The sequence below is a fragment of the Silurus meridionalis genome, chromosome 17 (genome assembly GCF_014805685.1).
Source record: "Silurus meridionalis isolate SWU-2019-XX chromosome 17, ASM1480568v1, whole genome shotgun sequence".
Taxonomy (NCBI): Eukaryota; Metazoa; Chordata; class Actinopteri; order Siluriformes; family Siluridae; genus Silurus; species Silurus meridionalis.
Window position 1 is genome coordinate 5,002,798 of NC_060900.1, and position 17,803 is coordinate 5,020,600.

Consider the following 17,803-nt stretch of genomic DNA (forward strand, 5'->3'; position numbering starts at 1 on the left):
AATTGCAATCTTTTCTGGACACAAATGATAAAATTGGGAACTGCAGTGTGATAGGCTGTAATATATGAGCCAGCTGGCAGGCATTGATTAGAAATGATTAGGTTGATAAGTATTAGACTTATCATTTGGCCACTTCGAATGAACAGTAAATTCATTTCTGAAAATTGGGAAAATTCTTTTCAGGTGTTGAACTGTCCAGCTTTAGTAAACCTGAAACCAGATGTGGTTTTCTACCACAAACATGACCATACAGACCTAAGTACTTTTACAAATAAAATAAAACCCTTTGCTTTCTATATATCTTACAACTTCTATTTCTTTCCAAGGTTTGAAATCTTGTCCATTTTGACCATTTTGAACTCTTTGAACTTCCTGTGGTTGTACAGAACTCTTATTCGAATCAGAAGGTTGTGTACTTTAAATCCCAGCACCAGGAACAAGACCCTCAACACCATTTATACAACTGTTGAGTTTATACATGAAATAATGGAAACTCGCAGTGAATAGGGACGTTTGACAAATGTTGTGAATGCAAATGTAGAATCTGCAGGCTGTTTCAATAAGAATTTCGTTATGTTTTTTGTTTTTCACACCACTTTGTCATTCCAGACTCCAAACACAACTCCAGACTGTTGTGTGTAACAACCCAGAAAATGTCTTCAGTGCTTTGTGAAAACATGTTTTCCTTTACACTGATCTTTGATGTAAACATTACCTGAAATTTTTTGAGTAGTTATTTTTTTTTATTTTATGCATTGCACTCCACATGATCACCCAATTGGGTGATTGCATGAATCAGCAAGTCTGCGGTTGTAGTACGTCAGTGTAGGTTTTACGTGCATCACTTATTTTTATTCAAACCGAGAATCATTTTTAGTAAAAACACCAATGAAGACTTTTCATGATTCATAGATACATTTTATTAAAAGTGGGAGTGAAACCACACAGATTAGGTTCACATACCATTTGAAAATGAAACATTTGTGATTTCGAGGCGTAATGCTGAACAGAGACATTGACTTTCAGCTGCTTCGGAGGTACACACGCAGTCGAATAACTGCTTCCTGATTCTTTTTTTCTTCAGATAAATATGACAAACAGGAAATTCAAAAAGGAAAACAGACGGTATGAGATACACGTTTATATGACACATTTGGCACAAGCTGTGCGAGTCTGTGAGCGAACAGAACCTTGGGAACGACACAGTGTGCCGGCGCGTTAGTCAAATCCAAAGCGATTCTTTTATAGAATGAGTGTAAGCGAGACTTCACCTCTATTGACCACTCTTCCCTCGGCAATCAGCGGAAAGCCCGAAAGCTGCCGGAATCACAGCACCATCAATCTCTTCGAGGTGTGTTAATGACCGCGCCGGGTCAGGATTTAACTGGCTTTCCTCTTTTCACATGCCGATGAGCCAAGACAAGCCGCCCCTAATCTGTCTGTCTGAACAAACAAAACAAACTAAAACAAGAGCAGCCGCATCGCCTCGAAGGGGGTTAAGCACTCGTTTGTTTCGGAGCAAAACCACATGGGCGAGATTCAGACAATCTCAGTGAATGGATGTCCCACCATGTAAATGGTGGAGGTTATGAAATTCAGATTAGAAGCCGAACACTATGGAACACTATGGAAACGTATAATAAATACAGCTCAATATCAGTGCAGGTATTAAATTGTTTGACTTGATAGATGAAGACCTGGTTTGTTTTTTTGTTTTTTTTTTATTATTTCATTTTCACCTGGTATGTTTTTTCTTTAGAAAAAGGCTTTAAAACATTACATTTCAAGGGATGCTTCACATTGTACTAAAGTATAATATTTCATATATGACATTATATATATATTTATATATATTTATATTTATATATATATATATATATATATATATATATATATATATATATATATATATATACATATATATATATATATATATGTATATATATATATATATATATATATATATATATATATATATATATATATATATATATATATATATATATATATATAATATCTGCCTATCATCACATGTCTAATTTCAAACCATTCTGAGCAAACCTTCTAAAAACGCTACTGTAAAATATTTCTAAACAATTTCTTAGTGGTCCTAAATCAACTCTGTGTAAAATTAAAAACGCATCCCCGATAAGTGCAAACATCAGTGGCTACACGACGAGCCCGAAGAGACTCCCAGCGATGATCAGTGCCCCTTACAACGTATAAAAGTTATAAATTATGCTCTAAAAAAAAAAAAAGTAGTGTTTCGATCTCATTATAAAATCACAAATGCCAAAAAAGAATATCAGTGCTTCTCATTGAGCAACATCACAGCCCCTGTATTGAACTTCAGCTTGGAGCAAAGCTCTCGAGAGCAATGCGTTATGTCGAGCACCATCATGGATCAACTCCAACAAGTCCATTATTGACAAATGGGCAGTGCAATTTAACCCTCGCACGTAAATTATCGATTTGGAGAAAGGAAAAAAAAAAAATTCTCAGGTTGGAGGGCGAATAGTGTGTGTCCGTGTGTGTTTGTGTGTGTGTGTGTGTGTGTGTTAAGGGGGGGAGTATTTAGATTACACAAATAGATCGAATCGTACTCAGATTAAAATAATGGCCTGCCTGTCATATCAGTATCCTTTACTTTTCTTGTGCATGCTTAAATGGTGGTTAATGAACATCGATTGTCGGTGGTCCGGATTGGTTTTGAAATTAAAAAAAAGGAATAAAGCTTAACGATTCGTGATGGGACTCCATGTTGTGTGATTAGGCCACTAAAGAAAACGTCAAACAGAGTATAATTCGTGTTATTAACAGGATAAATGCGGGATAAAGAACCACAAAATCATATATAAAGGAGTAAATGCTAAACTATTCACAGATCAGTAGAGTACAACTAAAGACATGTGTTTCTAAGCACGCACCTTGCCACTGGATTATTCATAAATGAAGGTTAAGTACAGAAGGTAAAGGCATTATAGCAGCATGACGATGAAGCAATACAAGATTTGGTCATAGACTTGGCTTCGTATATATACACTATATGGTTGGACGTTTGTAGGCACCTAAAAGTTGAACCGTGTGCTTAATGGACCGTGTATCAGATCACTATTTAATATTAATTATAACCTCCATTTTCCTGCGAAGTCTTTCGGTTAGATTAAGGCACGTGGCTGTGGGGAATTAGTTGGATCAGGTACTCATGTTGGATGTTGAGGTCTGGGGTTCAGTCAGGGTTTTGAGGTTTGGTGAGGTTGAGGTCAGAGTTTTGTGCAGGAGTTCTTCTTCTTTAAACTTAACACAGGATGTCTTTACGGCGCTCGCTTTGTACATAGGGTTTGTATTTTTTTTTCATGCTGGAACAGTGTTTGGCCTTCTAAGTTCCAGTAAAGGGATATTGTAATTCTACTGTAAAGAAAGACAGACACATTCTGTACAACTGTGTGCTTCTAACTTTGTGGGTGTGATGGTCAGGTGTCCAAAAACCTTCAGTCATATAGTGTATACATATAAACATATAGCGGAAAATGGAAACTAAGGCGACTTATTTCTAAAAAGGTCAGTCAAAAAAGTTTCGTCTGACTACATCCCTCACACCAAAAAAATACAATAAAACAATTACATTTAGCTTTATATGGTGTTGTTATATAAAAGGCGGTTTGTAGCTACAAACTGAAGCTATTTTTAAAAGTCTGTCTCTGTCTCTTTGGGATGCATTTCCATATTTTATACGCTGCTGGTGGCCTTTCGATTTCGTCCCTGCCTGGTGCATATTCTCTCGATCCGATCATGTCTGACTTACTGCACAGCAGAGATCCCATATTAAGACGACGGCCATGGTGGAATGCGGCGGAAACTCGTACTATATAAATGTTTATAAGCCTAAGGAACGTATATTTAACATCGGAATATAAGTGTGTGTGTGTGGGGGTGGGGGGTGTTGACTGAGCAGCTTGTGCAATTCTGAAGTGTACGGTGTATAGCTGGAGCTTGTACTGAGCATGCTATTGATATAAAGTTGAAAGAAAAAAAAAAAGCTAGTGGATTCACGTGCATTCCCTGACTGTAGGGTTTGAAGACTGGTGATAATCTCAAACTAAGCAGGAAACTAAAATCTCTTGAGAACTGTAAAAATGTAGAACTTGTACTAGGGCTGGGCTGCATCATTTCTCTGCCTCCCCTCCCTTTGTGTGGTTTGAGGTCTACGCAGGTTGTGAGCTTTTGTAGCAGAATAACAGCCATCCGGAAACCTTCTTTTTCACGGACACACCTAGGAGACAATGACAATGAAGAAATTAGAAGTACAGCTTTTGGTTATGACAGGACATCTTGAAGTTTCATGCTGATTCAGTTAAAAAAACAGTTACTTCTGGAAAAATCTGGACATAAAAATAACGAATTTTTGTTCAATATTTGTGTCATGTTTCAGATCTTATATTTCAAAGAAGGACATTTTTGAATACAGGAAGTAGAAAATTCCAAAAAGAAGACTCTTGTGGTTGGTACAAAATACTGACACTGCAGACTCCTTCCATAAAGGTTTTAAATGTTGAACTTCTCATAAAAAATGTGCATATTCCTTTTTGTTCAAAATACAAAATAAAATCCATTAGGCTTAGATTATGAGCTCAGTCTGCCAAAGGAAATCCTCTAGTGAACGAGTTGTTACTATAAAAACGAGACCATTTTAGAACACGCACATTGGTATAAAGTAAAAAAAAATTAAAAATCAGCAATAATCGTTTTTGACCAATCAGATTAGAGACGTTTTTTTTGTCACGCAGGACAACAATCAAACAATCAAAAACAACAAGGCCATCTACGCCGCATCGCAAGACCTATAGAACACGCATAAACCTGGCGGCAAAACGAAATCATGGCCGTAAAAATGCCAATAGAGGACAACAAGCCAAGATATATCCTCCTCGCTAATGCTGATGGCTGTAATTAATAAACGCCGGCATATTTATAGCACCCTGCTCGCTGCTAGTAACGCAGCAAACGGCGGAATGTCAAGGATTCAAAAGCCATGGATCAGGGGAGGTAGAGTGACAGCTCTGTTTTTACTGTTTTACACAGAAGGAATCTCCGGGGGCCTGCGCTCCCTGCGAAAGAACGTGAACAAGAGCACTGGAGTGGAAAATGGCTCCATGAGAAAGCAGCGAGCTGAACTAGTGAACACGCATACTCCAATAAACATCTGTCTAACACTGAGAAAACATGGTGCACAGAAACGTGCTCGGAAAAAGACTGTATTAGAGAAAGAACTACTCGTAATACTAGTAATAATAATAAGAATAATCATAATAAATATGACAATAATAGCAACAATAATATATGTTTGTAAAACAGTCCTGTAAAAAAGAATATTAATATGACAGCGAGGGTAATTTAATTTTGTTGTATTTAAATGCTGTAAACCTGATTATAAAATACTGCATAAATAAAGCTTATAATAATAATAATCATAATAATAATACAAATAAATAATTTTATGAATGCAACCACTAAAATAATAATGGCTACATAATACAAAATATAATGTAACAATGTTGTTTTAATAATAATAATAATAATAATAATGATTATTATTTTTTATAGTTTTACTTATAACTTCTACTACCAAAAATAAAAAAAATGTGCTAATAATGCAAATAATGAGCATAATTAAAGATAACTAATAAAAACTTTTCTCCTTTTTTATTGTTAGATTTTTTCCACATTCGTTCCACAATTTAAAGTTTTCTCTTTACATTACAAATCCTACATATCTAAAATCGAATGCTATATATATATATATATATATATATATATATATATATATATATATATATATATATATATATATATATATATATATAAATAACTAACCTTAATTCACATTTATTCACAACATAAACAGTATAATAAAAAAGAAAGAAAAAGAAAAAACAGATGTGCCCTTTGAGAAAATTCACATTCAGGTGCATTGAAATGCATGTACTGTATAAAGAGAATTAAGTATTGTTACACCTTACAACACAATAGAAAAAGTGTACTCATATCATTTATGATTTAACACATTAATGAATTTTGACATTTCACGCAAACTAGCAGCAGATGGCTCTTACAGATTAGTGCTGTCACGACAATTCAAAATAACATGCTGCTGTTTGATTGATTATTTCGGTTGAAATTGAGCGTTCTACTTTTAAAATAAATTAATTAATTTAAAAAATTCTATTTTTAATAATAGAAAAAGAATATATAAGAGAAATGATTCCAAATACACTATATAGACAAACATATTTTGTGAGGCACACGGTTGTATAGGATGTCTTTGGATGGCAGTACAATTTTTCATTCACCTGAACTAGGAAACCAAAACCTCTTCCAGCATGACAATGCCAGTGTGCACAAGGTCAAAAGAACTCCACGAAGAAATGGTTTATGTCGGTTGGAGTGGAAGATCTTGACTGGCCTGTTATAGAGCTCTGACTTCAAGCATATTGAACACATTTGGAATGAATTGGAACACTGCCTGAACTTGGACATCCTTACCTCACCTACATCAGTACTCTACTTTGCTTATGCTTTTGGGGCTGATTGAGCCCAAATCTCTCTAACCACACTCCAAAATCTAGTGGAACATCTTCCCAGAAGAGTGGAGTTTTCTATAGCTGTAAATGGAGACTGAATGTGAAATGTAATGTTAAAAAAAAAACACACAAATCATAAGGCCAGGCATCCGCCAACTTTTATCCATATACTATATAACAACTTGATTGATGAATTGATGAACACAAAGACTTTTTTCTGTAAGCATACAATGTGTGTGTGCTAAATCCCTTACCCTTTAATAGGTCCATATTTTATATCACTGGTTGTTGGATTTCAGTGCAAAGAACAAGAAGACAGGCTGGAAAATAAAGCAAAATACTCAGAATGAAGCATCTCACAAAACACAAAAAAACTACACAATATCTGAATTAGATTTAATGTTTAATTCCCAGTTATTGTCAAATATCAGTCATGTTGATGCTGCGTATGGAATCCACAGTCCATTCATTTTCTAGTGCATTACCTTGTGGTCTCCCATGCAGACCTTCTGCCCCAGGATGTTGTACACGACGTTATTCTGTCCATCGTTTCTCTGTAAAAGACCATATTAAAATCAAGCAACTCATTTAAAATAATCCAAGTTGCTGATTTTATTTTACTCCTAGTTACCTAGTTAACCTAACCTAGTTACTATACAAAAAAATGAATAATTATGAGGAACTGCATTTATTTGGTAAAATGATTCATATTTAATTATATTACAATAAAACCTATTCAGTAATAATAATCAGGTACTTTGTTGCTAAGTAACAAATCTTTCCTAAAAAATCTTTAGTTTTACCTAGAAAGTCAACAAAACATTTTTCCCTCATAAGACAAAGACTAAATCATTGTGAAAACCTGAGGGTTTACGGTATGTCAGGACTCACCCTGTAGATGACGTCCCTTGTGTTGTGGGACATGAGGATGCGATCACACCAGGCTGGACAGCGTGTGTTCATGTACTGCGTGGGTTTAGAGTAGTCTTCACTGTAGGGGTAACTGCAAATGAACATGACAACAAAATCTATATTAACATACATTTTAAAACAATGCAAACATGAACACTCTCAACATTAGTTTTTTTTTTGTTTTGCTTCGAAAGATCTGAGTTACCTGGGAAGAAACCGAATCTCCTCTTCTGTGATGATGTCATCGAAGGCTGCTGTCTCGCTGTCATACTCCAGGAGCTGAAAGGTGGTTTAAGACGAGGTGGCATTTACATAGACAGAATAAACTTCAGGATTATAAGAGTTTTCCATGCTGGTTCTGTTCTCGGGCAAACTGAGACTCAGGCTTTTATACCTATGAGAGAATCACAGCAGCTGTGCGTTTTGGAAAAATAGATGGATGGATTTATGTGAAGTGCATGGATGCATTTATGTAAAGAAAACCTAACAAAAAACAAATGAGTGAAAATATTTATATAATCAGCTAAAAAATGACTCAATAACATGATTGGGTAGAAATTTGTGCACTTAGCAAAGTGGTGCCCAAACTTTTTGCTCTAAACCAAATAATGTGCATATACTATTACCATTGTAAATATTATATGATTTAATACATTTTTAATAAAAATTTACCTCAAATGACCCTAATACAGAATCAGAGGGATCTTAATTTATTGATGCAGAGGAAAAGATTCGGAAAGTGCTGAAATTCAGCCTATTGCAAACTCGATAGTTGAAGGCCCCTGAATTTATCACTTTTTTGTTGTTTTTTCATTCATTTAAATTTTATATCAAACCAAAAACAAAACGGACCAAAAAGAACCAATTTCACTCTGAATCTGTTTCGGCAAAAGGATTGAGAAGTGACACAGTGAACACAAACGACTTTTAGCTCACCTTTTGTCCAGTGTCCTCTCTGAAGAGTTTATGGTGCAGGTATAAAAACTGCTTAGTCTCTATTTGAAACAGCACCTGCTTTCGGGAAAACACAGACAATAGAAGAAGGAATATAAAAAGACATCTTGAATGTCAGAAGAACAAGACTCTAATGTCTCGTAAAAACGAATCACGCATTAACGCCTAGCGATCTTAATGCAGACATGCATTTTCTCCACTGGCGATAAAAAGTCAATATTGTCTCGCGAGTCATAAATCTAACCCCGGACAGTGTTTAGTTGAACACAACAAGAGTCAATAAATCATCTGGGTCCAGCACAGGTAGTGTACAGAGCAGCAGGGATGCCATATTCTCTATGGATTTAGCGTTGTGCAATCTATCACCACGGTGATTACATGAATCACCAGGCGCACCTTGTGGTCGTTGCCTTTTTCCTTGTAGATGATTTTCTCCACTTCGTTTGTGCTGTCCATCACCATCTGCACTTCTGCAGTCGTAGAGAGGTCCTGAATATACAGACAATATAGTAAACACACCTTCGTACCCTGATGATGAGGTGTGTACTGTATGTGTGTCTGGACCAGATGTAAATCGTACCTGTACTAGTCTTAGTGTATCGAGGCGGAAGTTAAAATCTCCAAACAGGAAGAAAGGCAGTGGTCCGAAGTCATTAGATATCCTGTGTATCAAAGACATTTGTTGGTTCTGTGTTATTTTGATGCACACACAAGAAAACTGAGACGCTACACTTGCAGAATCCTGATTATAAGTACCGTAATTATAAAGCGCACCTATGTATAAGCCGCACCCACTGAATTTGACAAAGATTTTTATTTTGAACATAAATAAGCCCATAAGCATCTATAAGCCGCAGGTGTCTACATTGAAACTAATGAACTTTACACAGGCTTTAACGAAAGACAGTGTCTGTTACACGGTGTAAGGGGTGAAATATGTTGTGGCTCCTTTAAAAGCAGAGCGGTATTTTGGGAATAGCCTGCCGCCGCATTTTTCCGCTATCACTGCATGTGTGCAACACCGAGGAATACGTCCTTATTATTTTCTGATGCTCATTTCTAAGTTTCTTTGATTAACCCGCAACGCTGTTGCCAAGAAAAATAAAAAAGCACGAGTTTTGGAAACCTGTCTGTGCTTATATGATTTCTGTTGCAACTGGAGTTAGTGAGCTCTCCCTTCACCCTGACTCAACCAAGAAAGTCATTGTTCACTGTCTTCCTCCTTCCTTTCACAACTATTTCTCTCGAGAGTTTTTCTTTTGGCATCGTCGTGCGTTTAAAAAAACGTTTTTTCTCCTGATGCCGTGCAGCTCAGAACACAGGTGAGATGCGTTTTTTTGGTTTCCGTTCGGAAATTTCATTGGTCTAATGTTATGGGGCTCAGTTTTTTGGCTTGAAGTTTGTGAAACCGGGAAAAACCCAGAAAAATTGGAAACAAGTAGCGACTTATAGTCCGAAAAATACGGTATATGGGTTTTTACAGATGTTGCAGGTGTTGTAGTATTCGTTGACATGGGCTGACCTGCTGATGACGTAACGGAGAGCTTTCTGTCTGTAAGTCGAGTACACAGAGGGACTGCATTTGCAGGCTACGAGGTTCGAAGCGTCATGAAAAAGGTGCACGTTCACCAAGTCCAGGCCCCTACACACACACACACACACACACACACACACACACACACACACACACACACACACACATATACAGAAAAAAAAATGCTGGGTTTACAATAACCTTATTCACTATATTGCCAAAAGTTTGTGGACACCTGGTCATAAGAATGGTATGTGCTTTTTAATCATCGCATTTCTTTTTTTGTTCCAATTTGCTCTTAGAATTCCCTCCACTCTTCTGGGAAGATGTTCCACTAGATTTTGGAGTGACCTTTTGAAATTTGTGTTTATCAGCCACAAGGGTGTTAGTAAGGTCAGTGCTGATGTAGGGGAGGTGAGAAGGCCTGGGGTGCAGTCAGTGTTCCGGTTCATCCCAAAGGTGTTTATTAGAGATGAGATCAGAGCTCTAAAACAGGCTACTCAAGCTTTTGCTCTCCAAACCATGTAAACTAGATCTTCACGGAGCTGGATTTGTGCACAGGCAGAAAAGGGCAGGTGTCCCAATACTTTTGTCCATATACTGTGTATAATCAACAAAATTACTTCTTAACTTTCACTATTTTCATTTTATATTATATATATATATATATATATATATATATATATATATATATATATATATATATATATATATATATATTGTATCGAATACTATGGTCAGGTATTTACATATTTTTGTTCAAACAATGTACATAATCCCAGACAAGTCCGGGTTTTAGAGTACAAAATGTGGAAAAGTTTGGGTTTGGGTAAAAGGTACAAATTAAAGGGATCTCGATAAAGGAAAATAAAGAACCGTAGCACCATTTTTTCCTAGCAAGTGAACAGAAAAAAATAGCATGTGTTCTACATAATTGTAGCCTACCTTTCGAATTGATCCTGAAATCTTTTCTGTATCATGAGATTAATTTTTTCCCTGAATCACGGCATTAGCTATCAAAAGGGAGTGTATAGTTGTGTGTGGGTGTGTGTGTGTGCGTGTTCATGAGTGTGCCTGTGTACTCTCTCTATCAGTGCTGTCACTCTCACTGGCTGCTATAACTCATTAGCTGTAAGGAAGGAGAATCTGTGTGTGTGTGTGTGTGTGTGTGTGTGTGTGTGTGTGTGAGAGTGTGTTTTGTCAGCGCAGCCAGGGTAACTTGGCTCATTAATCATTTCACCCTCATACGCACTTTCTAGGCACCTGCTGCCACGAAAGCTCTATTAATGCGTGTCTGATATTACTGTCAGTCATGCACGCTGACAAGCTGCACACGCTCTCACACACACACACGCCTTTTTTTTTTTCCAGAGCGGATGTAAGGTGTTAAGACACAGGCACGTACACACTCTGGACACACAGCATAATTAAAAAACCAACAGAGAACATTTAGAGAATGAGATACAAGACAGTATGTAGGGAAAAGAGTGTTTGTGTGTGTGTGTGTGTGTGTGTGTGTGTGTGTGTGTGTGTGTGTGTGTGTGTATTCATGTTCACATACTGGTTGTGAATAAGCCAACGTGTCCTCATGTAGCCTTTCCTTGACCACTTTCTCTGCAAAAAGATAAATATGTCAGTAACTGTGGCTCAAGATTTACATTCGGACTAAAGCTGTTTGTCAGGAGAAGTCAAATTTCCTTCCAAATGTACAATACCATCTGGAACAGCAAACTGAATAAAAGCTTTGGAGGATTCTTCCTGAAAATGTTCCTAAACTGAAATATTTCGATTTAATATTCGCATGACATCTGTACAGGTGGTCCCCGACTTATGATGTTGATGAATGCTGATGACCCATAATATGGCCTAGGACATGGCCTAGCCTACCCAAAGTCTTAAAGAATGGTGATCAGTATGGAGTAGTAAACTGTACATAATTACAGAACATAATTTAGCAAAACAGAACAATTTACAGTATTAGACTATATAAACTATACAATTTTGTCAAGTTGCTATCATCATCATCGTAAGATTGAAAAGTCAAACCATCATAATTCGGGGATCAGCGATATTAGATTTCAAAGAGGATCATGGTAGACATTTTATTAGTTGGCGTATCTGATTATAAGGCAGTCATGAAGGGCAGAGCAACCAGATTGGTTTTAAACCAATGGGAAGGCTATGCTAGCTCAAAAAAAACACTAAACTTCGAGCCTTGAACTAGAAAGATTATGACAATTGAAGACACAGGAAGGTCTGGGCTTGTCCAAACAACCCCCCAAATGTGTTATAAAGACAAGATCATTGAATCCCCAATTCAGAGGCTAAACTTAAATAAAAATGTATGTGGATTTGTTTCCTGCTCCTCATTTGAATCAGTCCAATTCGTTTTTTTCTATTCGTTTCTTTTTTTGCACTCACATCTGGCCAAAAGTTTCTCTGAAACTTCTCCTTCTCCACCGTCGTGACTCCGTACAGCGAATCTGCGTACTTGTTGCGTCCTGACACCAATCTGAACTCCTTCGCTAGAAGAGTGAGAGAGAAAGAGAGAGAGAGAGGAGGGGGGGGGGAGAAGCAGAGTGAGTAAACAGCCGAGAGAGAAAGAGCAAGACATGCGAACGTGAAATCAATGCGCTAATGTCGACTTCGCTCCCCGATGGCGTGCACAGAGATTCATAAGGCACGAATGCGATGGGGGAACCGAATTCGGCAGCGCGCCGAGCTTTATGGCTCTTCCATTAGGCTTCTTCTTTAAGGCTTATTCATGAGACGGCGTGACGGGAATGCGCACGCAGGGAAAAGAGGAAAAAAACGAGACTCGGGAGCGGCCTGAAAAAGCAAATTAGAATCGGAATTTAAGAGCGTTTTGTTGCTCGAAGCCAGACTGAGTAATTAGAAATGAATCGAGGCCTGATGGAAGCGAGCTGCCGGGGTGTACGACGGTCGCTCGGATGGATGGCACGCAGGCTTGGAGTTGAAGATAATACAACTTCTAAACAGGAATTCGAACACCTTATGAACTTTCGGGTAATTGGGAACAAATGCGATTATTGAAATGAAAAGATGGTGAAGGGAGCCTCCACTGTCCCCGAGTGGTTTCCGATATCAGGGTGTCCTGTTCTGGTGTTACTCTCCATAAATTACACCGGAAATTGCTTCCTTTAGGTAAAGTGAAAGTGCCAACAAATTCTTGTCATGGCGTGATTGACACAATACTTTACACTAATAACTGCAAAGTACGAGATGATAAAACACGATGATTGCCGAAACCCAACAATCTAAAAGCTTTTGTGTTAGGCCGTATTGGCTCAAAGATAAACTCCTGCATCTTACAGAAAGGGCTTTTGTCTGAAGTGTTCCAGGTTCGGGCGAATGTTTGAATTAATGAAAAGAAGAATAGAATGGAAGAAGCGTATTTGAACAGCAGGTTCAGTTTTGTAAGCTTTATCTTAAAATAAATATTTAAATAATTAATTTTTTTTTTTTTTTTTTTTGCAGTCTATCATACGGTATATGATACAAAACATCATTAGCTGTTACTTTATTCTATTTCATTGCGAAGTAAAGAGAGATTGTTGGACAAGCACAATATGTGACTGCGATAAATCTGATAGCTATCAAAATGTATTACACTGAACAGACAAGTGTATGGGGGACACCGGACTTTTCCAGGCAGATGTGTTTCTTCTCCAAACTGTTACCACAAAGTTGAAGGCACACAATTAAATACGATGTCTTTGAATGAAGTCGAATTAGATTTGTCCTTCACTTTATTTGGGACACCAAAACCTGTTCCAGCATTGCAATGTCCTTGTGCACAAAACCAGCTTTATGAACATATGGTTTACTTGGGCTGTGGTGGAAGATCTTGAAATGATCACCATGAATTGACATCCTCACAGAAAATGTAATAAATGTGGAATGGGATGTTTAGAGAGCACATACAAAATCTTAAGGTCGAGTGTCCACAAACTTTTGGACAAATATTGTAAATTACTGTAGAGATAACTAGTAATCAAGTGAAGTGAAAAACCGACTGTAGCTCCATACCAAATGAGAAATATTTTTTATTTCCTCATTTGCGGTATCTATTCGTCCACAAGGCAGTGATGAATAAATAAATGAATAAATGAATGAGTGAATGAATGAAAGAATGAAAGAAAAAAGTCCAGTCTTGAAATCAGCTTGTTCTGTCCACTACTAAGATTTAATAACAAACTAGAAGATGTTTCACTCAACTGTTTAGGAAAATGAATCTCATCCTAGCAGGGATCACCACAAGATAATGAAAAAAATATATATAAAACTCGTGTCATGTCATGTCTGTGATCTCTTACCACTAAAATCGTACTGCTGGACGTTCTCCAGAGATTTGTGGATGAAGTAAATGCTCCCGAGGGCCTGTGGACACATGCAGCGAGAAGAAGATGACTTCATTAGCATGTAGTATGTTGTTTAATATGGAGGAAGTGCAGCTAGAAGACAATAATGGCCTTTGTAAGCTTTGCCACATCGATTTTCACATCTTTATAAATCATGATCATTATCTATTGATATATTTAAGCCAAAGGTCGGCGTGTCGTTTGTACGACACGTGTACGACGCGGGGATATCAAATCGACGTGAAACAATAGTGTGTGGAAAAACGATATGGTAAAAATAAGACACTAGGACATAAATATTGCACGCTGCCTTATACACACACACACTCACACACTCGGCAGTGGCGGAGCCGTGAGTGGGTTTAATGTACTAGCCGCCCGGCTCCTGCGCTCGCTCATCAATCGCGTCCCACCGAGATCAATAAGGACAGAAAATTAAAACAATCACACAGTGATTAAACACTCAAGCCACAGAGCGGACCAACGTGGGACGAAGAAAAATCACCTGCCGTTCTGGGCCTCTTCGCGCTGCAGCACCAACACCTGACAAGCTCTTAAACACCCACACACACACACTCGCTGACACACACATACTGCCACAAGGTGAGGTCCACCGAGGGTGACAAGACATCCCCAGGAGGAGGGAATAAATCTTGTGAGTAAACCGATGCTTGTTTAATAAGACGGTGCTTTCCAGATGACCGGCCCTGAGGAGAGCAGATCCAGAGACAGGAAGCTTGAAGAATCGCAAAAATAAATGCTTTTTTAAGTTTTTCCAATTTCCCTCACTTTTTTTCCCCCGCTTGGTTCTTTCTTTCTGTTTTGCGCAATTCGAAGAATTGTTCGGTTTTCCACAAAAAAAATTATTTAACTTATCCGATCATCTTTAAAACATCCTATTGATCAGGGACGTGAGGAAAATTTGGACGCACAGTTCTAACAGAGAAAGCTGGTGCACTGGTTGTTTTAAACAAAGTGAAAAACACCTAAATGTTCAGGTGTTGGTGGTGTAGTAGACACCATGGCTTCAACAAAACATTTGATTTTGATTGTTCGATATAATTCTAATTAATTAGTGGACATGTGAAACCGAACCCTGTTCCAGCATCACAATGCACACAAAGCCATCTCTATGAAGATAGGCTTTACATATGTTGGAGTAAAAGATCTTGAGTGGCCGGCTTTAGAGCTCTGATCTCAACCCTATTGAACACTTTTTGGGATGAGTTGAAACGGTGACTGCACCCCAGGCCTCCTTACCTCACCTACATCAGTACCTGACTTTACCTGACCAACATTTGGCTGAATGAGCACAAATCTCCAAACTCCAAAATCTAGTGGAACATCTTCCCAGAAGAGTGGAGATTATAACAGCAAATAGGGACTGAATTGTGCTCATTTGTCCACAATATTATTACTATTACATTCTTACTCCAATTAAACTCATACAGACATATAACATTCTGTAAATGCAACTGAGGGTGTAGTGATACGCTGGAAGAGGAAGCCTGAGACAACATCTCTGTCCAGCACGTTTCCGAGGCAAACTGTGAAGAGCCTGCTTCAGAGCTACGTCTAAATTTATGGCATTTATCAGATGCTCTCCAGAGCAACTTACAATTATGTCATTCATACAACTGAGCAGTTGATGGTTAGGGCCCTGCTCAAGGGCCCAGCAGTGAACTCTTGCACTACCATTTAGGTGGTGGTGCTTTATACTTGTCACATGCTTTTTTTTAGCACAGTGAAATTCTTTCTTCACAAATCGTAGCGATGTTAGAAGCTGGGGTCAGAGTGCAGTGTCAGCCATGATACAGCGGCCCTGGGGCACTTAGGATTAAAGGCCTTATTTAGGGGACCCAATTAAGGCAGCTTGGCAATACTGGGGTGTGAACCCCAAACCTTCCAATCAATAACTCAGAGCTGTAACCAGTGAGCTCCCACCTCCCCCAGAAATACCTCCTTAAGGTATTTCTGGACAATAGTTTAGTGCTCAGGGGGGCTAATAATTGTGAATTCCAGCTCAATCTTTAATTCGGCGGAGCTGTATTACTAAACTTTGAATCCTAAGGCTTTGAATGTGTTATACACTTTTACACACACCTTAATACCCAAATAAATCCTTATAACAACTCAAACCCGCCCACTTCTTCAACTGCAGTCACTTGTGCTTTCGTTCAAAATCAAACTGTGTAATAATAAAACATGGACATCTCACCACCAATTATAGACGATATAGAGAATGAAAACTATGCATTCCTACAAAAAACAAAACAAGGTCAAGCATGCAGAGCCGTGTCCCCGTTCCACACATCTCTGCATTCTCATTTCTCTCACGCCGCCTCTATTGATTTGTTATCAGTTTTCCCGAGGTTGTACATCATCGCTTTCCTGGGCAATGGCGTGTGTGTGCTTGTAAGTGTGAGTATGTGTGTGTGTTGTGTGTGTGTATGTGTGTGTGAGAGACAGAGAGAGGAGGCTGCAGCAGTACAAATTGTGTTTTGATAAAAAATCACTTGTAAGTCAATATTTTTTATTAAATGCTGCACTAAACTGATTGATGAAGATAGGTGTTAAAACTGTGCACAAGAGCTTGTTCTGTGTGTGTGTGTGCGTGTGTGTGTGTGTGTGTGTGTGTGTGTGTGTGTGTGTGTGTGTGTGTGTGTGTGTGTGTGTGTGTGTGTGTGTGTGTGTGTGTGTGTGTATTTTATTTGCATTATATTTTATTATATACACATAAGCATACAAACAAACATACACTCCCCCTTCTGGTGTGCAGAGAGTTTTGCGTGATTTGTGGGTTTTCTATTTTGTGTGTACATGTATGTGCGTGTGTGTGTATAAGCTGTGGAAAAGGAAGCTTGTTTAAATAAAAAAAGTTATAGTCAGAGTTTATGTATGTATGTGTGTATGTGTGTATGTATGTATGTATGTATGTGTGTGTGCGTGTGTGCGTCTGTGTGTGTCTGTATTTGTGTGTGCGTGTGTGTGTGATTTCATTCATAAATCAGCATACATTCAGTGAAAACAAAGAGAGGGCATGTGTGTGTGTGTGTGTGTGTGTGTGTGTGTGTGTGTGTGTGTGTGTGTTGAGGAGCAGAATTTGTTTAGATTCAGAGAACAATGTACATACATTTACTCTGTGTGTGTGTGTGTGTACGTCTGTGTGTGTGTGTATGTACGTGTGTGTGTACGTGTGTTTGTACGTACATGTGTATGTGTACCTGTGTGTGTACATGTGTGTGTGGTAAAATGGGTAATTTGTTCCAATTACAAAACAATGTACATACATTTACTGTGCGTGTGTGTGTGTGTGTGTGTGGTAAAGAGGGGAATTTGTTTCCATTTATACAACAGTTTTACATACATTTACAGTGTATATGTGTGTGTGTGTGTGTGTGTGTGTGTGTGGAATAATGTGTTAAAGGGGTAACAAACAC

The 17,803-nt window shown here is 38.0% G+C and overlaps 1 protein-coding gene across 1 annotated transcript in view; it reads right to left on the reverse strand.

Annotated features, from left to right (window-relative positions):
- Nucleotides 1-2,794: 2,794 nt before the first annotated feature.
- Nucleotides 2,795-17,803, reverse strand: part of inpp5l (inositol polyphosphate-5-phosphatase L) — a 24,585-nt gene continuing 9,576 nt past the window's right edge. The window contains exons 5-16 of the mRNA XM_046871973.1: nt 14,319-14,382; nt 12,403-12,506; nt 11,543-11,595; nt 9,970-10,089; nt 9,028-9,109; nt 8,844-8,936; nt 8,430-8,504; nt 7,699-7,772; nt 7,473-7,584; nt 7,067-7,135; nt 6,836-6,901; nt 2,795-4,273 (exon numbers count right to left, since the gene is read on the reverse strand). Coding sequence (XP_046727929.1) covers nt 6,860-6,901; nt 7,067-7,135; nt 7,473-7,584; nt 7,699-7,772; nt 8,430-8,504; nt 8,844-8,936; nt 9,028-9,109; nt 9,970-10,089; nt 11,543-11,595; nt 12,403-12,506; nt 14,319-14,382 — 888 coding nt within the window. The 3' untranslated portion in view covers nt 2,795-4,273; nt 6,836-6,859. The remainder of the gene's footprint in view (nt 4,274-6,835; nt 6,902-7,066; nt 7,136-7,472; nt 7,585-7,698; nt 7,773-8,429; nt 8,505-8,843; nt 8,937-9,027; nt 9,110-9,969; nt 10,090-11,542; nt 11,596-12,402; nt 12,507-14,318; nt 14,383-17,803) is intronic.